General features: G+C 57.0%; 1 protein-coding gene across 1 annotated transcript in view; it reads right to left on the bottom strand.

Moving 5' to 3' along the window:
* Nucleotides 1-2,183: 2,183 nt before the first annotated feature.
* RAB11FIP4 (RAB11 family interacting protein 4) overlaps nucleotides 2,184-17,786 on the bottom strand; it is a 38,062-nt gene continuing 22,459 nt past the window's right edge. Inside the window, exons 2-13 of the mRNA XM_079725784.1 lie at nucleotides 14,947-15,176; nucleotides 13,106-13,300; nucleotides 12,427-12,561; nucleotides 12,133-12,168; nucleotides 10,867-10,966; nucleotides 10,480-10,583; nucleotides 9,246-9,386; nucleotides 7,209-7,290; nucleotides 6,237-6,374; nucleotides 5,988-6,146; nucleotides 4,706-4,849; nucleotides 2,184-3,631 (exon numbers count right to left, since the gene is read on the bottom strand). Of these exons, the coding sequence (XP_079581910.1) occupies nucleotides 3,515-3,631; nucleotides 4,706-4,849; nucleotides 5,988-6,146; nucleotides 6,237-6,374; nucleotides 7,209-7,290; nucleotides 9,246-9,386; nucleotides 10,480-10,583; nucleotides 10,867-10,966; nucleotides 12,133-12,168; nucleotides 12,427-12,561; nucleotides 13,106-13,300; nucleotides 14,947-15,176 (1,581 nt within the window). The 3' untranslated portion in view covers nucleotides 2,184-3,514. The remainder of the gene's footprint in view (nucleotides 3,632-4,705; nucleotides 4,850-5,987; nucleotides 6,147-6,236; nucleotides 6,375-7,208; nucleotides 7,291-9,245; nucleotides 9,387-10,479; nucleotides 10,584-10,866; nucleotides 10,967-12,132; nucleotides 12,169-12,426; nucleotides 12,562-13,105; nucleotides 13,301-14,946; nucleotides 15,177-17,786) is intronic.

The raw sequence follows: 17,786 nt of genomic DNA, 5'->3' as shown, positions 1-17,786 counted from the left end.
TGCTTTCAGCACCCACCCGCCCCTTCCCCACCCCCACTCCGTTCTACTCCCACTCTGGACTGTGTCTGATACATCCCAACATGTGCCACCCACCGGCTCCATGAGCAGCAACAGGCAGAGACCGGCCCACTCGGGTTCGCTAACCCCTAGGCTAATGAAAACAGCTGGATCCACCCACTCCTGAAGGCATCTGGCCTCCCGTCCTGGGGGGCGAGGGGTCGGCTAACGTCTCACCACCCGACATCATTACAGGAAAAGCCACCAACATCCCAGCAGGAGAACCCGCACCTGGGTTAACAAGCCCAACAGAGGTTTTCTCTGCCTCCGGCCAGCAACCTCCTTGTCTCCACATTACCATCACCTGGGTGCCTGGGCCACACCCACACCAATTAAATCCAAATCTCTGGGGGCTCAGGCAGCAGCAGTTAAAATATCTCCCCAGGTGATTCCAATGCACAGCCCAAGTTGAGAACCCCTGTTTCAGGCCCAGGTACTTTGGGAGGTTGTCCAGCTTTGTGTTTTTAATAGGTGAGAAATAAAGTGTATTAGATATTTATAGATAAAGGATAATTTCCCTCTGACAATTCTTGAAGAATCTACGCATTTAAGATAGCTTGCCTAACTCTGGCAATTCAAAGTTAATTTTTTTTTTTTTAAACACTTGCTGGTTCAACGAATTTTGCTGGGGCCCTGATTGAATGCAAGGATAGCCCCGAGTCATGTAAAATGTGAATCTGCTGCAGGGCCTACCCCCCACACCCCCAAACACCTCTAAACTTCACACAAGTTACCGTAATCCCTACTTGGTACAGTTGCCAGGCTCGGCAAAACCAAAACCCACATGGGGCACCCAGTTAAATTATAATCACCTGGGGAATTCTTTAAAAAAACAACACCACTGATGCCTGGGCCACACCCCACACCGACGGAATCAGAACCTCTGGGGACTGGGCCCAGTTATCAGAATTTTAAAAGCTTCTCCATTTAAAATGTGTCCCAAGTACTGCAGGGAACACCTACTGAAAGTCATTTGCTTACCTGAAATTCAGATTTCACTGGGCATCCTGTATACTATCTAGCAGCCCCGCAGCTGAGAGAGAAAAGCAGAACCCTCCACCGGAAAACAAAGGAAGGAGAAAACACAGGAAGAGAGCAGTTCTGCCCCACCTGGACCAGTCAGTCCAGCTCTGGAACCTGCTCAGAGGCTGTGGGGCTGGGACCCCTCCGGCATCTGCCCCCCTCAGGCTAAAAAGCTACAGGCTCTTAAAAAGCCAATCTGATACATTCTGGCTGAAGTGAGAAGGTTGGATTTAACATGGGGCGTGTGTTAAGTGGAACTCAAGTCTCATTTTACAGCCAGCCCGTTCCAGAGACCAGGTCCCGAGGGGCCTTCCCGACGAGCGCTTCCCGCGGGAGTCCGCTCCCGTGGCGCCCCCTGCAGGCTGACAGCTTCTTCCACCGCTTTCCCCTTGGCGGAGATTCCTTCCCACATTGTGACTTTATTAACTCAGGCCTCTGCGGCCTCCCCTGGAATTCCACATCAGGGCGGCTAAACAGCACATCAACAGGTACACATAAAATGCTTATCCCTGGGGCGAGTCCCCCACAGACCAGGATCCGGATCCGGCTGGCCTCTCTGCAGGATGCCTCCCCATATAAAACCCAGACCAAAGCCACCTCGTGATTCATCATCTTTCCTGTCCTTTAACTCATGCCATTCCTTCCGACTAGCAAATTCTCAAGAGACCCACTCCTCGTGCCTTCGTTCCACCGCTGCTTCTGCTCAGACCCCTGGGGGGCCCAAGGAGACCAGTGTCCTTCGGGGGTTGAGAGACTCCCAGGAGACTGACCCCTGCCCTCATCTTCCTGGTGTGGGCAGCCCCAAAGTCCTGGATCAGACCAATGCAGCCCCATGATTTGCTGCAGGAAACAAATCCCATGCCTACCTACGCTTAGAAAGAAATCACGAAATCCAACAAAAGCAAACGTTGACTGGAATGGGATGAAGATCAGTCCTGGCCATAGCCCTGCTCTGTGAGCGGGAACACACTCGAGGCCCTAGGTCCCCTCTTCACCCTCTCCTGCCCTCTCTCCTTTGCATACACCCCTCCCCAAGATGCCCAAGCTTTCCTGTTCACACTAGAAGTGCTGAAGGAAACAAGAAACTGCAGGGGGGGGAATAAGACCATACATTGTTTATATGTATTTGGATTAAGGAAACAATTCACAAGCCATACAAAACTGAGACACATTGGAAAACTCAAAGGAAAGTACCATATCTACTCCCAGACACCTAGAACAAAACATCACATGAAAGATCCAGAGGGTGAGTTTCCACCACGTGTCACCAGGATGGAAGACTAAGGTTTCCCTGCAACTTCCACAACTGTCTCTCCCACCAGCACAGCGTTTGTTCCCGCAGCTGAGACCCGAGTACAGGTGTGTTTCTAAAGGCTGGAACACGGGGCCCTCACCACCCAACTGAGCCAAGCCCAGAGCCTGGATTCTGAAAACCCAAACCCAAGGCCATCACCAGGGACAGGTAAGCAAGGCCCACTTCTAGCCCGAGGGAGCTGTCGAGAGGGTCCATCCATGTCCTCTCTTAAAAGGCATCCACGGGAAAGGGACCTGAGCGTGCTCCCGCCCGAAAATCGTGTCTTTGGTTGCCCAACGCCAACACGTGCCTGAGACTGTCCCCAGCCTCCTTTCCCTTTCTTTTAACCCTTCATGTACACCCAGGTGAACGCTGCTTCTTTTTCACTGTCTTAAAAAACAAAAAAGACAGAGAGGGGGAGGTACGTGAGCAGGGAGGGAGAAGTTTGCAGGGAACTCTCAAAACGCCAAGAATTCTCAGGATGAAGGTCGCCCCGCCAGCTCCTCCACAAACCTGAGTCCTTGGGACACACTGTGCACAAGCCTCACACGGGCTGCCGGCTGGGGGTGGGGGGGCTCGTGAGGGGCCCCTACACGTTCCCCCCATACGCTCCTTCTTCCTCTCCGAGCTCAAGCACCTGGCCTGAAAGGTGGCCGAAGAGGTTGGTGAGGCATTTGAACTCCTGGAAAAGATCGTAATTTTGCTCCCACTCCCAGGGGGAAACAGGGATGCGGTGGAAGAGCCTGTCTCACTGGAGTACTTTTTAATCCTGGTCCCCAGAGGTAGAATCATTTTATCCAGTATCTGAAACACAAGCTTCCAGCTCTCGTCACTACAGTAACTCCTGACCGCCGACCTCGCCCCCGCCCACCTCGGGGACCCTCTGCCCCTCGCAAAGGGACCACAAAGTGCAAGGACGGCTCACAGCGCAGATGGCGCCCGCGGCCACGGCCCACGCTCACCCCTTGCTGTGCACATGGCCTCCCCACATACACACCGGTACACGTTACACCACCATGGCCAGAGACACATTTACAGTGTGCGTGGGAGCCCGGCCTGGGCTGCAGCCTCAGGCAGGATCTGGCCCTTAATCCTGGGGTCCAGGGGTCCCGAGGCCGCTCTGCAGCCAGGCCCCTTGTCTCAGTGTTTGATCTCGAGGATGGAGGGATTGTGGTCCAGGATGGCAAGGATAATCTTGTCCATGTACTGCCTCAGCCGGAAGTTGATCTCCTCCTGCTCTTTTAGGGCTTCCATGAGCTGAAGGGAACAAGAAAGAGAGGTGAGAGGCCGGGCCGGGGCTGGGGTGCGGGCAGTGCCCCAAGACCAGCCTCAGCGCTCGGAGCCAGGGCACGCGTCTAGGGCGTCACACCCAGGGAGGGTTAAATACCCAGGCCACACCCCCAGAGAGTCTCATATCACTGGCCCATGGAGGAGTCCAGGTATGGGTGATTTTCTGATAAAGGTAGAGAACACTGGCCAGAGGCATTTATAATCAGGAGTGACATCCAAAGTCCTTAAGACTGCCAGCTGTTTCCTCTGCCTGGAATGTCCCTCTCACCACCCTCCGGCCCTGCCACTGTCCTTCTCCAGGTCGACTCCTGCCGTGTCCTTTAGGCTGTAACTGAAATGCTGCCTCTGCCCGCAGGCTGGAGGCTGGTGCCCAGCTCACATGGGAGCTCCTTGAGGCCCAGGGGCCAGATCTTAGCTGTGTGTCCCAAGCACAGGGTAAGGGATCAGTGACTCATGTTCGTGTTGAAATCTAATCTGGGAATTTCGGAGGCCTGATCTTTCATAAGCACACCCCAGTGGGGCAGAAAGAGTGGGCTTTGCAGCTAGAGACCTGGGTCCCTCTCCCTCCGTAAGCTGGGTGATCTTGTGTCCTGATCTCCCGATCTGTGACAGGCAGGTGTTCAGAGAGCCTTCGAGTTCTCAGAAGATTAGGTGAAGACATACTGCAAGCAGGTGCCCGAGAAACGCCAGCGTCCTTCCCCTCTTGACTTGGGGGAGGGGTCGTCCAGCCTCCCCTGGATTATAAGTTGATGAAATCAACTGGCCATTTCGGCACGTTCCTGGCAGAGCGAAGACTCAAAACTCCGTTCTGCTCCCAAACCCATGCTCCTCCCACCACGTATAGGAAATCAGAGCGGATTTAACTCCACCTGCAGCCTCCTTGCCTCACCACTCTACCCTGTCACTCGGGGTCACTGCAGATGGGGACGTCGAGGGGCCAGGCCCTGGGCAGCCCGAGGCTTGTCATCGAGACAGGTGAGATGGGGCAGGACTCGCAGATGCGGAGCCAGGCTCCACGGCAAGAGCCGGTGGGCACATTACCTCATCACGAGAGGCTGTGTCTATTTCCGCAGCCAGCGACTGGGCTTTGGTCTGGGTGGCAAAGAGGTTCTTCGCTTCGTAGAGGCTGAGGCTCAAGATCTGCCCGTTCAAGTCGTCATTCTGATCCCGCAGCTTATGATTCTCCTGGGGAGGGGGACAAAGGCAATACCAGCTCCCACCGGAACCCACTTCTCTGCATCCACTGTGCCCTGACTGCCACCAGCACCCTCTCCACCCCTTGGGCATGTGACACGGCCCGTTCAGGGCACCCACAGATGACGTGGCATCTGCCACGCTTGAGGGGGACGAGGGCTGGGTCCTGGGAGGTCCTGGGGGTCTGAGAAGGAGTTAACAGCCCTGCTCAGGGAGCCAAGTCTCCAGACAGGGGCATGGCTCCAGGCCACCCCTTCCTCCCTGGAGGTGAGTGAGTCAGAAGAGGGGCCCCGAAGGCCCTGTGTGAGGACACCGCCCACCCAGCGGCTCCTTCTCCAACACTGGCCCTTGGTGAGGAGAAGTGATGCTCTGGATCTCTGGGCTGGCAGGTCAGCTCATCTCCGTGGCTCCTCCTGCAGCCGGGCTCAGGAATCCCGCTCTTGGGAGTTCTTTCCAGGGGCACCCTCGCTCCTGAGTACGGCAGGCCCAGTACTGTCCTGCCCAGACCCTGGTGACCAGCCCTGCACTCTAGCTTTTGCCTAAAGGCTCCTAACTGCTCACACTTGGGGCCTAGGGCGCCCCCTCGTGGCTGAGAAGGGCTGGGGTTTAGGATTGCTGTGGGAGCAGAACCTCCAGCACCTCTGCTTCCGGGGGTCGGGGGGTGGTCAACTCAGAGTCCCTGGGTGCAGGCTTCCCGCACCATCATGCCCTCGCTGGGTCACTGCCCTATCCTGATCCCGCTTCCCCCACCCCCAACTGGTCTCCAATCATGGGAGTGCTTCCGGAAACCATCTGAAATGGAATCCTGGGCGCAGGGTCTGCTCCTGGGAGAACCCAACGCAGCGAGGCACTACTGGGTGGCTGGGTAGAGTCTCCTCCCACACCCCATGTGCCCAGGACAGAAGACTGGTGTCTGCTTCTTTTCACGGATGCTGAGCAGAGCCCCTGGGATTTCCAACTGCCTTGGCTGAGCTGTGAGACGGGGACCAGCAGCCCTGACGAGGGTGTCGGGAAGAGCAGGCAGTTTCGTCGGGGAAGGGGGCGCTACGGCTCTCGGCCCCTCACAGGAGACCCACCCGGAGGGGACTTGGACACCTTATCCCGTGGGTCAGAGGCTCCCAGGGCCCACCTGCTTGAGCCGCTTGACCTCATGCTCCAGCTCCACCTCTCGGGCCCTGGCATTGAACTCGCCCAGGCCGGAGGACGAGCCGCGGCCCCTGCCCGGCCGCTCACAGTCCAGCTTGTACATCTGCAGGTGCTCCAACTCCTTGCGCAAGTCCTCGATGAGCTGCGGGGGCAAGAGGCTGGTTGGCGGGAACAGGGGCGCGGGGCATGCGGGGGTGGGGGGAGCCCTGGCACCTGCCGGCCCGGGACCCACCTCCTGCGTCGCTTCCCGCTCCTTCTGGAACTCAAGGCGGTTCTGCCGCAGCTTGTCCATCATGCGCTTGTAAAGGTCCATCTCATCCTTGAGCCGCAGGCTGGTGTCCTCCAGCCGGTCGGACATGCGCTGCCGCTCCTGGAGCCGGGGAGACCGGGGCAGGGGGAGAGTTCCCAGGGGGCCCGCTGTGCCCCAGGGGCTTTGCTGGGGGCCGGGGCAGCCACCTCGACAAATGGGCCATCAGATCAGCCCTTGGACAGAGCCCTCCGAGGCACGGATTGAAGAAATGGCCAGATCTCCTAGGAGTCTAGAGACACAGCTAGAAAAATCTCAGGTCTTTGAAGCCCTTCAATGATGCCAGATGGACCTGAATAAGAAGGTAAGACACCCTGGACTTCCCTGGTGGCGCATTGGTTAAGAATCCGCCCACCAATGCAGGGGACACGGGTTCGAGCCCTAGTCTGGGAAGATTCCACATGCCGTGGAGCAACTAAGCCTGTGAGCCACAACTACTGAAGTCTGTGAGCCTAGAGCCCGTGCTGCACAAGAGAGGCCACCGCAATGAGAAGCTGGCGCACCGCAAGGAAGAGTAGCCCCTGCTCGCTGCAACTACAGAAAGCCCGTGCACAGCAACAAAGACCCAATGCAGCCAAAACTAAATAAATAAATAAATAGAATTTTTAAAAAAAGAAGGTAAGACCCCAAACAGAAGCTAACCTCTTTCTTTTTTTATTTTCCCCCGTAATACAAGGAAATAGACATTGACTACAGAAAATCTGGAAAATAAGAAATATGGAAAAATGAATGATTATCCATGTTTGATGCCTTTTTTTTTTTTTTTTTTTTGGCTAGAGCAATTTTATTAGAATTTCAGAAACTAGAAACTAAAGGCCTCCGATGGCCAGCGCAGCAGGCTCTCTGTGGATTTGGCTCAAGATCCAAGTCTGAGCGATGCCTGGACCTGCTGCTTACCTCATCCAGCTTCTCTGTTTGTGACTTCAGCCGAGTCACTGTCGTTCTAAGCTCGGTATTTTCTTCCTCTAATTGCTGCACCCTGGGGAAAGGAGAAGGACAAGAATGTAAAAAATGGAGATTCCCTTACAATTTGAGTTTGCAGCAATTCTCCACTCCCTGGAGGGTACATACCAGAAATGAGAGAGAGAGAGAGAGAGAAAGAGAGGGAGAATATGAATAATTGTTCCAAATGGTAATATGGCTTTGAGCTTCCTGTCATCCAAGGCAAAATAGTAAAGACCCTGAGTTATTATTATTTTTGGATAAAAGGAAACACTTGTTTGTGAATGAATAAGAAGATAAGGTTCTTTCTGCATACTGCTTAGGGCCTGAAACCCCCCCGGGGTTGGGGAGGGGGTAGGCAGTGGACTCTCCTCTGCTAATGGAGAGTCCTCCGGGGCAGGGCCCTCCTGTTAGGATTCACCACTGGAAGGCGACCTCCTCCCCCGCATCTCCCCCAGGGCTCTGCCCTCCAAGTGCTCACTGCAGCTGCCTCTGACGCCCACGGGCAGTGGTTCCTCTGGGTTAATGTTCACCAGGGACTGTCCAGGTCAGTTTTCAGTGACCTGAGAAGAGGGGTAGGTGAGTGCAGGGCCACTTCTGGTAGGGCATTCCCACTCCTTCCCACTGTCATGTCCTCCTTCCTTCGTGGAGAGAGGGCTTCCTGGCCCCTACTGCCCTCTGGGCTCCCCAGGAGAAGCCCCTGGGCCAGGGCCTAAGGGGGATTCAGACCACCCCCCCACCCCCCGACGAGGCCACCTCTCTTGAGGCACAAAGCACACTGCAGACTCTGGGAGCGCTGCCTGCAGCGTCTGTGGGAACAGCGCCCCCTGGAGTTGGACAGGGGCACGGGTTAGGGGACAGTGCTCGGCCTCGGCCCTGGTCCACACTCCCACGGTCTTCTTCCACCACCTGCGTCCCAGCCACCTCTCCCAGGCCAACCAACTGGCCGGCTGTCAGAAGCAGGCAGAGAACGTGATGCTTAATGAGGTACCTGCCTCATTAAGAAACAGATGCAAAACAGCAGCTTCTAGAACACCCGTGGAAACTTAAGATGAAGCCCTGGTTGATAAAGGGGACAAAGCTGGTCTCAGGCACCGGGGAGTTGGGAGGTCTCACCCAGCTGCACAGGGGTCTGGCCCACCAAGTTCCTTTGGGCCTGCTTGACCTCAGCAGGCAGGGGACCACCTGCCTGCCAGCTGTGAGGTACAAGGAGGGAGCCCACCTCCCAACCCACCCTCCACCCTGGCTGGACCTGTCAGACTCCGGGGGCTCAGCTCAGAGACCGGGGCCACAGGGGGCCTGAGAAGAGCAGGGGCAGCCATCCTCTCTGCCAGGGGCCCAGGGGGCCTCCCTGGCCTGTGTCGGGGGAGGGCCTTGGCATCATCAGAGCCCTCACCTGTGTGCAGTGTTCTGACGTGCATCAGCCGACCTGCCTTCCTGGTCACTCTCCAGGGAGGGCTGACAGATGGATACTGAGGCCCAGAGAGTGACCGAGTATGTCCAACGTCATGGAGCTAACGGGTGACCAAGCCAGACTCCCAGGTCCGTCCTCCTCTCTCTGCCTACCGCAGGTTCCAACAGCCATATCTGAGGCCCAGGAGCAGCCCTGCTTATCCTTGGTCCCTGGGGCCTGGGGTCAGTGTGCCCAAGTGTTCAGGGTCGGGAAGAATCTGACAGCAGGGGGCGCTCCAAGCCTGGACATCAGACCCAGTACAGGACTCAGGGCAAGACCACTGTGGGTTTTTTTTTAACCTATTCTTCTATCGATAGACAAGCGTTGTTTCCAGTTGTACCTACTAGGAACATTCTTTTACCTGCTTCCTAGAGAACACATCCATGTGTTCAAGTATCAAAAGTAGATTTACAGGAGGCTTCCCCTTGGGGCTCAGTTTTCCCATCCATACAATGGGAACGGCGCCCGCCCACAGGGCGAGAGCTGGGTGTGAGGGCGCATCAGAGGGCGGAGGGCACTGGGCCATCCCATGGGCCCACCTGGTGTTCAGCAGCTCGATCTCCGTGCTGCGCTCCCGTTCCAGCTTGCTGTAGGCCTCACGGTGGCGCCGAGCCTCCTCCTCCAGGGCCTGCTCGGCCGTGGTCTCCTGATCCTTCACCATCTCCTCCAGTTCGTGCACCCTGAGGAGAGGGGCAAGGACTCCAGTGCAGGGCAAGCTCTCGTGGCCTGACTCTCCTCCCCCGACCCAGGCTGCGACCACTGGGAGCCCCGGACCCCAAGACCCTGACACCCCGACTGTGGGCTGGCAGCTTTGCTGACAGATGAACAAGGGACCCCACGGCATCTAAGGAGAGGCGTGCCAGCCACATCCGCCACCCGAGCCGGGAGGGGGCAGCCCTGGCAGTTGAAGGGGTTCTCCCAGGGTGGGCACAGAGGGGTGGCCTCGCCAGAGTGGTTCAAACAGCCCTCAGGCCTCACCTACCCTTTTTGCTCCCTTCTTTCCCAGCTGGTCCCCCTCTGATCAATAGCTCAGCTCACTGGGCACCCTGACTGCAAAGATAGGCACATCCTGGCTGGTGGTGAGCCTGCCAGAGCCGGGTAAGGCCAGGCCCCACTGTGGACATCGTAACCCCACTACTGGCGGCCTAGTTGGTATATCAGTCTGGGGCACCTTTCACTGGCAACAGTCCCTCCATGGAGCTGAACTTCTGGGGTGTACAAGAGGACTCATCTTTGGGCGCTACAAGGTTGAGGACCAGACCCTGGACGGGGATCAGTTTACCAAGTTTTATGCCATCCTGTGAGGACTACACCATACACGCACCACCGCACTGAGTCACGGTCAGTGGGCCTGCTGGGTGGAGGGCGCAGCAATGCCTGGACCCTTCCCCACTGGTGGCAGGTGTGAACCCCCAACTCGCACCAGCCTCTCCCTCTTCAGAGCTTCTCCCCCAGAAGGGAGGTCAGGCTCTCATCGTTGTGGGACAGAGAGAGACAGGAAATGGATCCCAACTCCTCCCTTTCACCTGAGTTGGGGCTGCAGAACTGGGGGGCCGAGGTCAAGCTCTGCCCGTCTCCCTGTCCCCAAAGACCTGTCCTCCTGGGCACCCAGCGTGGGCAGGGCCCACAGCCAGGGGCTGACGTATCACAGACCCTCAGAGCTAGAAGGACCTACAGGTAACCCACCCCACCTCACGCCGCCCAGCTTCTCCTGGGGGCTCAGTAACACGGACCACCCTCCATGCCCGCGTCTCAGCCAAGGCCGGGCCTGACCTGTGCACCAGCTGTGTGTTCTCCTGCTTCAGCTTGCTCTTCAGGTCCCCGTTGGTCAGGCTGTCATTCTCCAGCTCTGTCACCTTTTTTTCCAGAAAACTCACCTACCGTAGGGGGGCAGGGGTGGGGCGGAGGAAACCTTTAAGTCCACAGGACTGAGAACCTAACGATGGTGGGACTGACGGCTAGGACCCCCGCGTGACTGTGTGAGTGAAGAGTCGTGCTAGGTGGGGCCGGGGGTGGATGTGCCCGTGTGATCGGGGTCACCTATCCCCAACTCCTGGGCAGGGACAGGGTCTCCCAAGTCCCCAGGCAGCCGTCAGGAGCCCCTCCCCCACCCCAGGGGGCATGCCCATATTGTGTCCCTGCCGGCCCGCCCAGGCCCACCTTCTCAGTGATGTCGTTGTCACAGGAGTCGATGCTGTCCCGGAACAGGTCCTCGGTGCTGCCATTGCTGCTGCTGAAGTTGCTGCTGTGCATGAGCTGCCTGCACACGGTGGGGGGAGGCATGTCTGGCTGCAGGGGCCCTGGGGAGACTGGGGTCCAGACTCAGGCTATGGGCTGGGGGAGCACCCGGGACCCCAGGGAGGGTGCCCTCACCCAGTCAGGGGAGCAGAGTGGCCTGACTTCTGAACCCAAGAGATCGTCCTGCTCCGAGGACGGCAGGCGGGGCTCCTGAGCCCCGGCAGACATGGCCAACCCATCAGAGCTCTTTCCCGCTGCGTCAGTACGCTGTGCACACCGGTGTTCCAGCGGGCAGCTGCCACAGACCAGAGCTGGTGGAGGAGCCCCCCACCCCTGGCCCCTTCCACCTGGAAAACCGCCCCGTGCAGGCAGCCTGGCACCACAGCCCCAGCAGAGGGCCTGGGCCCCCTGAGACCACACAGCCGGCTCCCGCTATATCTCTGGGGACCCAGGTGGTGGGCAGGGGGAGGGAGACCCACCCAGGCTTTGCAGGACGGGAGGACGGTGGGTCGGTGGGTGGGACAGGAAACGGGCACTGCTGTCCAGGTAACTCTTGCCTGAGGCAGAACCCAGCCGCTTCCCCCTCCCAGCCAGCAGCCAGGGTCTCAGCCAAGAGACTGTCCCACGCCAGCTCCTGGACACTTGCTGGCAGCTCCCAGAGCCCTGGGTGTGGAACTGGGGCGAGTCTGCAGGAGAGCGGGAGCGGGACCCTGGCAGGCCCAGGAGGTCAGCTGTGCAGGACTTAACCTGCAGCAGAGGGACCGGCTCCGGCGGGGACACTCACGCCCCATCTCTGCCAGCGGGAAGCCCAGGGCCTCTGCTGGTAGAGCTGCCAGCTCCGGAGCCCAGGGAAAGGCACCGGCAGCCGTGAGGGCGGCTGTGTCTCTCAGGGCACCCCTGGTGTGCCTGCCTGAGGCGGGGGCAACGGAGGGCTTGGAGAGGCCGCCCGCTGCCAGAGGGGCAGAAGGGACGAGGGATGGGGCTGGCGAGGAGGCCGGCCCCGCGTTCTCGCAAGCGGAGCTTCCTCTGCCTGCACCGCCGGGGCCGCCTCGGCCCCCTCTGCACGTGCAGACGCACGCAGGGCACTGGCTGGGTGTGGGCTGCTGGCACGGAGTCGGCCACCCTGGCAGCAGGAGCACAGTGAAAGGGGACCGCGTTCAACCCGCACTACCCTGAGGGAGGCCTTACCGTCCAAAGGCGGTGCTAGAGATCTTCCGGTTGGGGCTAGAGACAGAGAGGGGGGTGGGGGGAGAGAGAGGAGGGGATGGTTGAACAGAGGCCTTCAGCCCACTCCCTCCTCTGCCCCGGCTGCAAGAGATCAAAGCGCGGGCGAGGCTTTTTCCTGCCCTCACTCATCAGCTTGGCCCTGAGCAGCAGCCCCCGATCACCTGCCAGGACAGAGCACAGCCACCTTCCCCGCTGCTTCCCCCTCTGGTCCCCACCCCACCCCACCCGCCCCTATGCTGGGCCCCGGAGCCTCACCTGTTGGCCTTCAGGTTTTTCAGTCGGGCTTCCAGATCATTGAGCAGGTTGATTTTCTTGCAGCACTGAGAGCAGTAAACATCCAGCAATTCGCTGTTGTACGCGTGCCGCGTCTTCCTAGGGGTCTGCCCCGCGCTGGGTCACGAGAGGGAAAGAAATCACCTTCTGAACTGCTGTCCAGTCTGGTGCCCTGCCCCGTCCTGCCGAGCTTATTACTAGATTCTCCAAAACCTGTGAGGTGGGTGGGTGGGTGTGTGTGTGTGTGTGTGTGTGTGTGTTTGGGGGTGGGGGGGTGGGGAGTGGAACTACAGCAATAGATCTCCCTCCTCCAGCGCTCTCAAAGAGAGGAAGCCAATGAGTTGTACCCATTTCACAGAGAAGGCAACTGAGAGCTAAGGTCAGAGCAATGACTCAGCTGCGTGGAAAGGTATCAATACGCCACTTGGAGCCTTCGGCCTTCCAGGGTGGTTGTGTTTCTTCCCCAAGACAGAAGGAAGGAGGAATTCCAGACCCCCAATCAGGGTGCAAAGGCAGCACCGCCCCCCGGCCCCCCCCACCACTACAGGAGCAGAACCCAGTTAGCTCACGACTCTGCCAGCTGAACCCCCGCTAGGATGAGGCTGGACAGGTTCTGCCACTTTTCCTAGACCCCAAATGCCACTCCAGACCAAGGGGCCACCTGGAGGACACCGACGACCCCAGGTCCGAGTAGACGTTGGTCCTGGTCTCGTCGTCGGGGCAGGGGCTGCTGGGGGCACAGTCCACGTCATCCGCCTCCCCGTAGTCTTCAAACTGCTCCTCGTTGCTGATGAGTGAGGTGGTGGAGTGTGTGGAGAGGTCCGACGTGGTCACGGACGGAGTGTGGCCCAGGGACCTGAGTGTAAGACAAGGGTCAGCTGTGAACGAGGCGCCACCACAGCCTGCGGGGCCCAAACTGGCCACACCTTCCAGGAGGTCCACGGGCGCCAAGATACCAGGAGCCTGATGAAGCCTGTACTTCTTGACCTGGTAAGCACACTCTCGGGACCTTATCCTAAGGGAAACACCTCACCACAGAAAAGGTTTCCGCACGAGAGATGTTCAAACCGATGCCCTAGAGCAGCCAAACACTGCTTACAGCTTAATGGTGTACGGACAGCTACACTGAATTAGCTGTTAAATTATACTATATATCAGTAAATGAAATGGTCACATAAAGTATGGACTCTCAAATCATTGTGGATAGGTTTGTAAAAAATACTGGCAGTAATGTGGAAAAATTAAAAGCGAAAGTTTTTTTTGAAGAACGTACTGAAAATTAAAACTAAAAACTAAACAAAAAAATTATTTTGAAGTTTTAAAAATTAAAAACTAAAAATTAAACTAAAAGTTAGATATAAAATTTTAGACATAATAAGTCTAAGCATGTAAAGGGTCTACACAGAAGAAGGTAAAGCAGGAAATAAAAATATTTAAATGGTAAGAGGTCCTGGGTTTGGGTGGTGGGACCACGAGTAAAGTAAGTTATTTGCCCTTCATTCTCACTTTTCCTCCCTTTTTCAAGTCCTGTGTAAGTGCTTATGCTCCAACAATGAATGAGGTTTAAAAATAAACAACAATGAGCCTGTAGGCAGGATGCTTCTCCTAGTCCACAGAGCGGATTTCTAGTCCAAAGAAGCCTAATGCCACAGAACACAGGTCAGAGACCCCAGGCCTCTCACGGGTGACCCAGTGTGGCCTGGGACAGAGTCAGTGCCTGGCTGAACGCTGTCTACAACCTAAGAACAAAGAAGTGCAACTAACTCATCACCTGCCAAAACATATCTTCCCTTGAGTCGTTGTGCAGCAGTTTCTGTGTATCCTTACTCATAAACTGGGATCTCTCCAACCTACTGATAAGCCTGTGCAAAGAGTGGGAAACAGTGATTTTAAAACTGTGCCCCAGAGGAACCCTGGTTTCCATCTAAGAATCACAGCGTTAATGACAGGGCGCTGAAGATCAAGTCGCTGGGTATCTCCACCTTATTTTATTTATTCACTTATTTATCTGTCCTTGGGCTCCTTAGCACCTCGGGTTGAATTAGTCACATTCCTCACTTCTTTCTCCTGTAAATTTTACTAAATCTCTCGGCACCTGCTGCTGGCTGCCTCCTGGGGCCATGACTGGCCCCAGATAACAACCGGAACGATCAGGTGGCAGATGATTAGCCATACGACCAGGACCAGCTGTCCTCGGGCTGGCTGGTCAGCAGTGCAGCGGATGGACCGCCCCCGGGAAGCAACACGGATGAACAGCTCCAAAGGGCCCCTCCTCAACAGTGTGATTCCCAGACACCCTTGGGTTTGCGAACCCCTGCACTGGGGAAATATACTAGGTTGAAACATATGAACTTGCCTTTTTCTTGAAGGTCGAACATGATTAAAAATTGACAATTTCAAATGGTAAGACTGATACCGGAAGCCCTCTCCTCCCTCTCCAAATCTCCGGCCGTGACCATCACCTTCTCCCAACAAGTGGAGCTCCAGGCAGTTTTAACTCACTTGTCCTCTGGAAGGAACAGGCCCCCCAGCCCTGCATCCTTCTCCTCGACGGGAATCCCGACCGGCCCCTCCAGGCTCCGGGTGCTCTCCGTGGGGCCGTCCATGTCCGACTCCTGGGGGCCCTCGGGCGGGGCCAGCGTCATGGCCTCGTCCTCATCCACAGGAAAGAAGCCGGACTCCCTGGGGAGGAGCTCGCCATCAGCAAAGGTGGGGTCTGGCACCTCGCTGCCCTGGGGAAGACAGAGGGGGGCAGCGCGAGTGAGCCTGGCTCCCCGAGGCTCAGCACTGCTCCTCAGAGCGCAAGGACGCCAGCAGGGCCGGGGAAGCCCGGGGAAGCCGGGAAGCCCAGACACTGAAACCTCGGGTATGAGACCCTGGCAGATGATTCACCTCGGGTACCTCTCGTGCAAGGCCAGTGAGGGGTGGGAACCTCCGGGACAGCCTTCCATGGAGAAGGGCCACAGCCAGGCCAGCTGCATTATCCAGGGCACCTGGGCTACTTGGCAGGGTCCCCAACACAAAGTCTGCACAGGAAGCCAAGTGACTCCGAGGCGGCTTCTTAGTGATTAAAAAGACACAGCCCCAATGACAATGACTCTGACCTAGCAGAGTTTGATGCAGCGTGATACAGGGACTGCCCAGCATGGGGTCTGCCCCCCACGGTTCTGGGCATGTCAAACAGCATCTCTGAACCTCAGTTCTGGCCTCTGTAAGTTGAGAATGGCCATGGAATCTTACAGAGGGATCGCTGTGTCACAGCAGGACCTCAGTGGATAAGTCTAGGCCTCAGATCTGCCCCGGCCCTGTCACAGCCAAGCTGGGGAGCAAGAATTCTAGGTCTTCCAAGTCTGAGCTTTGGACTGGTCCTCGGTGCCTAGCACCCTGCCCGGCAATGTCAGCGCACCATAAAGATTTGCCCAAACCTTTTGCTAAACCCATCTTACAGGAGAAGAGCTCTGGCTTTATTCAGAGTTTACCTAGTCCGAGGGGCAGACCTCTACAGACCATTTCTCGGGGCTGCTTTGCCCCTGAGGAGGTAGGAACCTTGGAGGTGACAGCCTCCACCTGCTCCCACTGGAGATGTCAACGATTCCCCAGGTTCTTCAGCGTGCTCCTTAGCTAGGGCTGGCAGGGCCCCCGTTAAAGGTGCGTCCTCCAGCCCCAGGACCACAAGAAGAGTAACAGTAACAAGGGCTGTGAAAAGCCTCGGGGCATCTCAGACAAGAACAGGATCAGGGACATCCAAGGAAGGTGGTCAGCGAGCGGCTTGGCTGTGCCCGCCCAGACGTGTGCAGCTGTCCAGGGGGTCTGTCCCCACCAAGACACACGCCAGCGCTAAGAATAGATGGCAATTAATGAGCTTGGCTCCTGCCTGTGCCATGACTCGGGCTGAGCACCAGATGGACCAATAAAGCCGGCATCAGGCAGCCAGGAGCCTCTGACTGTGGAGGCCGAGGGGCTGTGTAATTAAACTCCCCCAGAGTGTTCACGCGGCCCTTTGCACCTACGTGTCACTAATCAATCCCACACAGCTCCCAACCTTATCAAATCTTGTGTCCTAAGTGAGCTCTTGTCTGCAAGCCCGAAGCTGTCCCAGTAGAAAGAAAGGGAAACCAACATTTACAGAACCACCACCGAGTTCCGGAGACGGAGTTAGGAACTAATATATTACCCCATTTGGGCTTCATGGCCCTTCAGGACAGGGATTCCCATCCCTATTTTTTTTTTTTTTAACAGCACCATGACACCCCCCTGTGTATAACATTAAATATTCCCCTGACAAGGACAGCTTACATCATTACTATTTAATCATTCTGTGCTCCATATCATATATTGTGGATACTCTTCATCTTTTTTTTTTTTTTACATCTTTATTGGAGTATAATTGCTTTACAACGGTGTGTTAGTTTCTGCTTTATATCCCATCCTTATTTTACGAACGAGGAAGTCAAGGCTCAGAGAGTAACCTGCTGGAAGTCCACCGGCCGGTAGGCAGAGGGGCCCACCTGCCTCTGGCCACCGCTCGCTTGGTTCCATTTATCGCTGATGCAACCCACGCTTCACGGATTTTTCAAACCCCATGGGGACCATGAGGAGAGACGCATCACAGGAACACATTACTAATTATGAAGCCCAGGCACTCTGCCTAATGCTGCGACTTCCACATGCCGCCCCCTTCCGGCCCCCAGCAGGGAGTGGTCCGGGCTAGTGTGTGGTCACCCGGAGAGAGGCCCTCCGTGGAGAGCTGGGGCTCGTGGAGAAGCAAGGCGTGTGTTCTGTTCCTCCACCTGCAGCTTTTCACCCTCCCAGACACATGGCAGGGGAAAGGCAGCACTGGCTGCGAGTCCCTGCTCTGTGGCTCACAAGGGGGCTTGGTCACTTTGCAAGTGGGTGTTTCTTCTCCTCTTCACAGCCCTGAAAGGTGGGTCTCCTTCCCCTTCTGTGTAGGGAGGTGAAGTGACTTGCTTGGGGCCGCGTGGGAGTCAGTGGCAGGGCTGGGACTGGACTGTGAGTCACCAACGCCCATGCTTTCCCCCTGGAACCGCGTCAGCAGGGGTCCGCAAGAGGCTGCCGCCCACCCTGCCCCCAGAAGGCCGGCGGGGGGCCAAGTGGAGCCCAGCGCCTGTGATTAAGCATCTGGCTTGGCTTCTGGCCAACTCACGTCTGCCTCACTGGACACTGAGATACGGAGGCCGCGTTTCTGCCAGGCACTCTGTTCCCAACACCCAACCCATGGTACACAGGTGGGGACCAACCCCCTCACCTGAGGTCCCACGGCGACATACCCATAACTCCTGACACCTGGCCCAAGGCCCTGCCCGGGGTGGAAAGAGTGGTCT

The sequence above is a fragment of the Hyperoodon ampullatus genome (genome assembly GCF_949752795.1).
Source record: "Hyperoodon ampullatus genome assembly, chromosome: 19".
NCBI lineage: Eukaryota > Metazoa > Chordata > Mammalia > Artiodactyla > Ziphiidae > Hyperoodon > Hyperoodon ampullatus.
The sequence above is the reverse complement of the archived record's forward strand: the minus strand, read 5'-3'. Positions and strand labels throughout refer to the sequence as shown.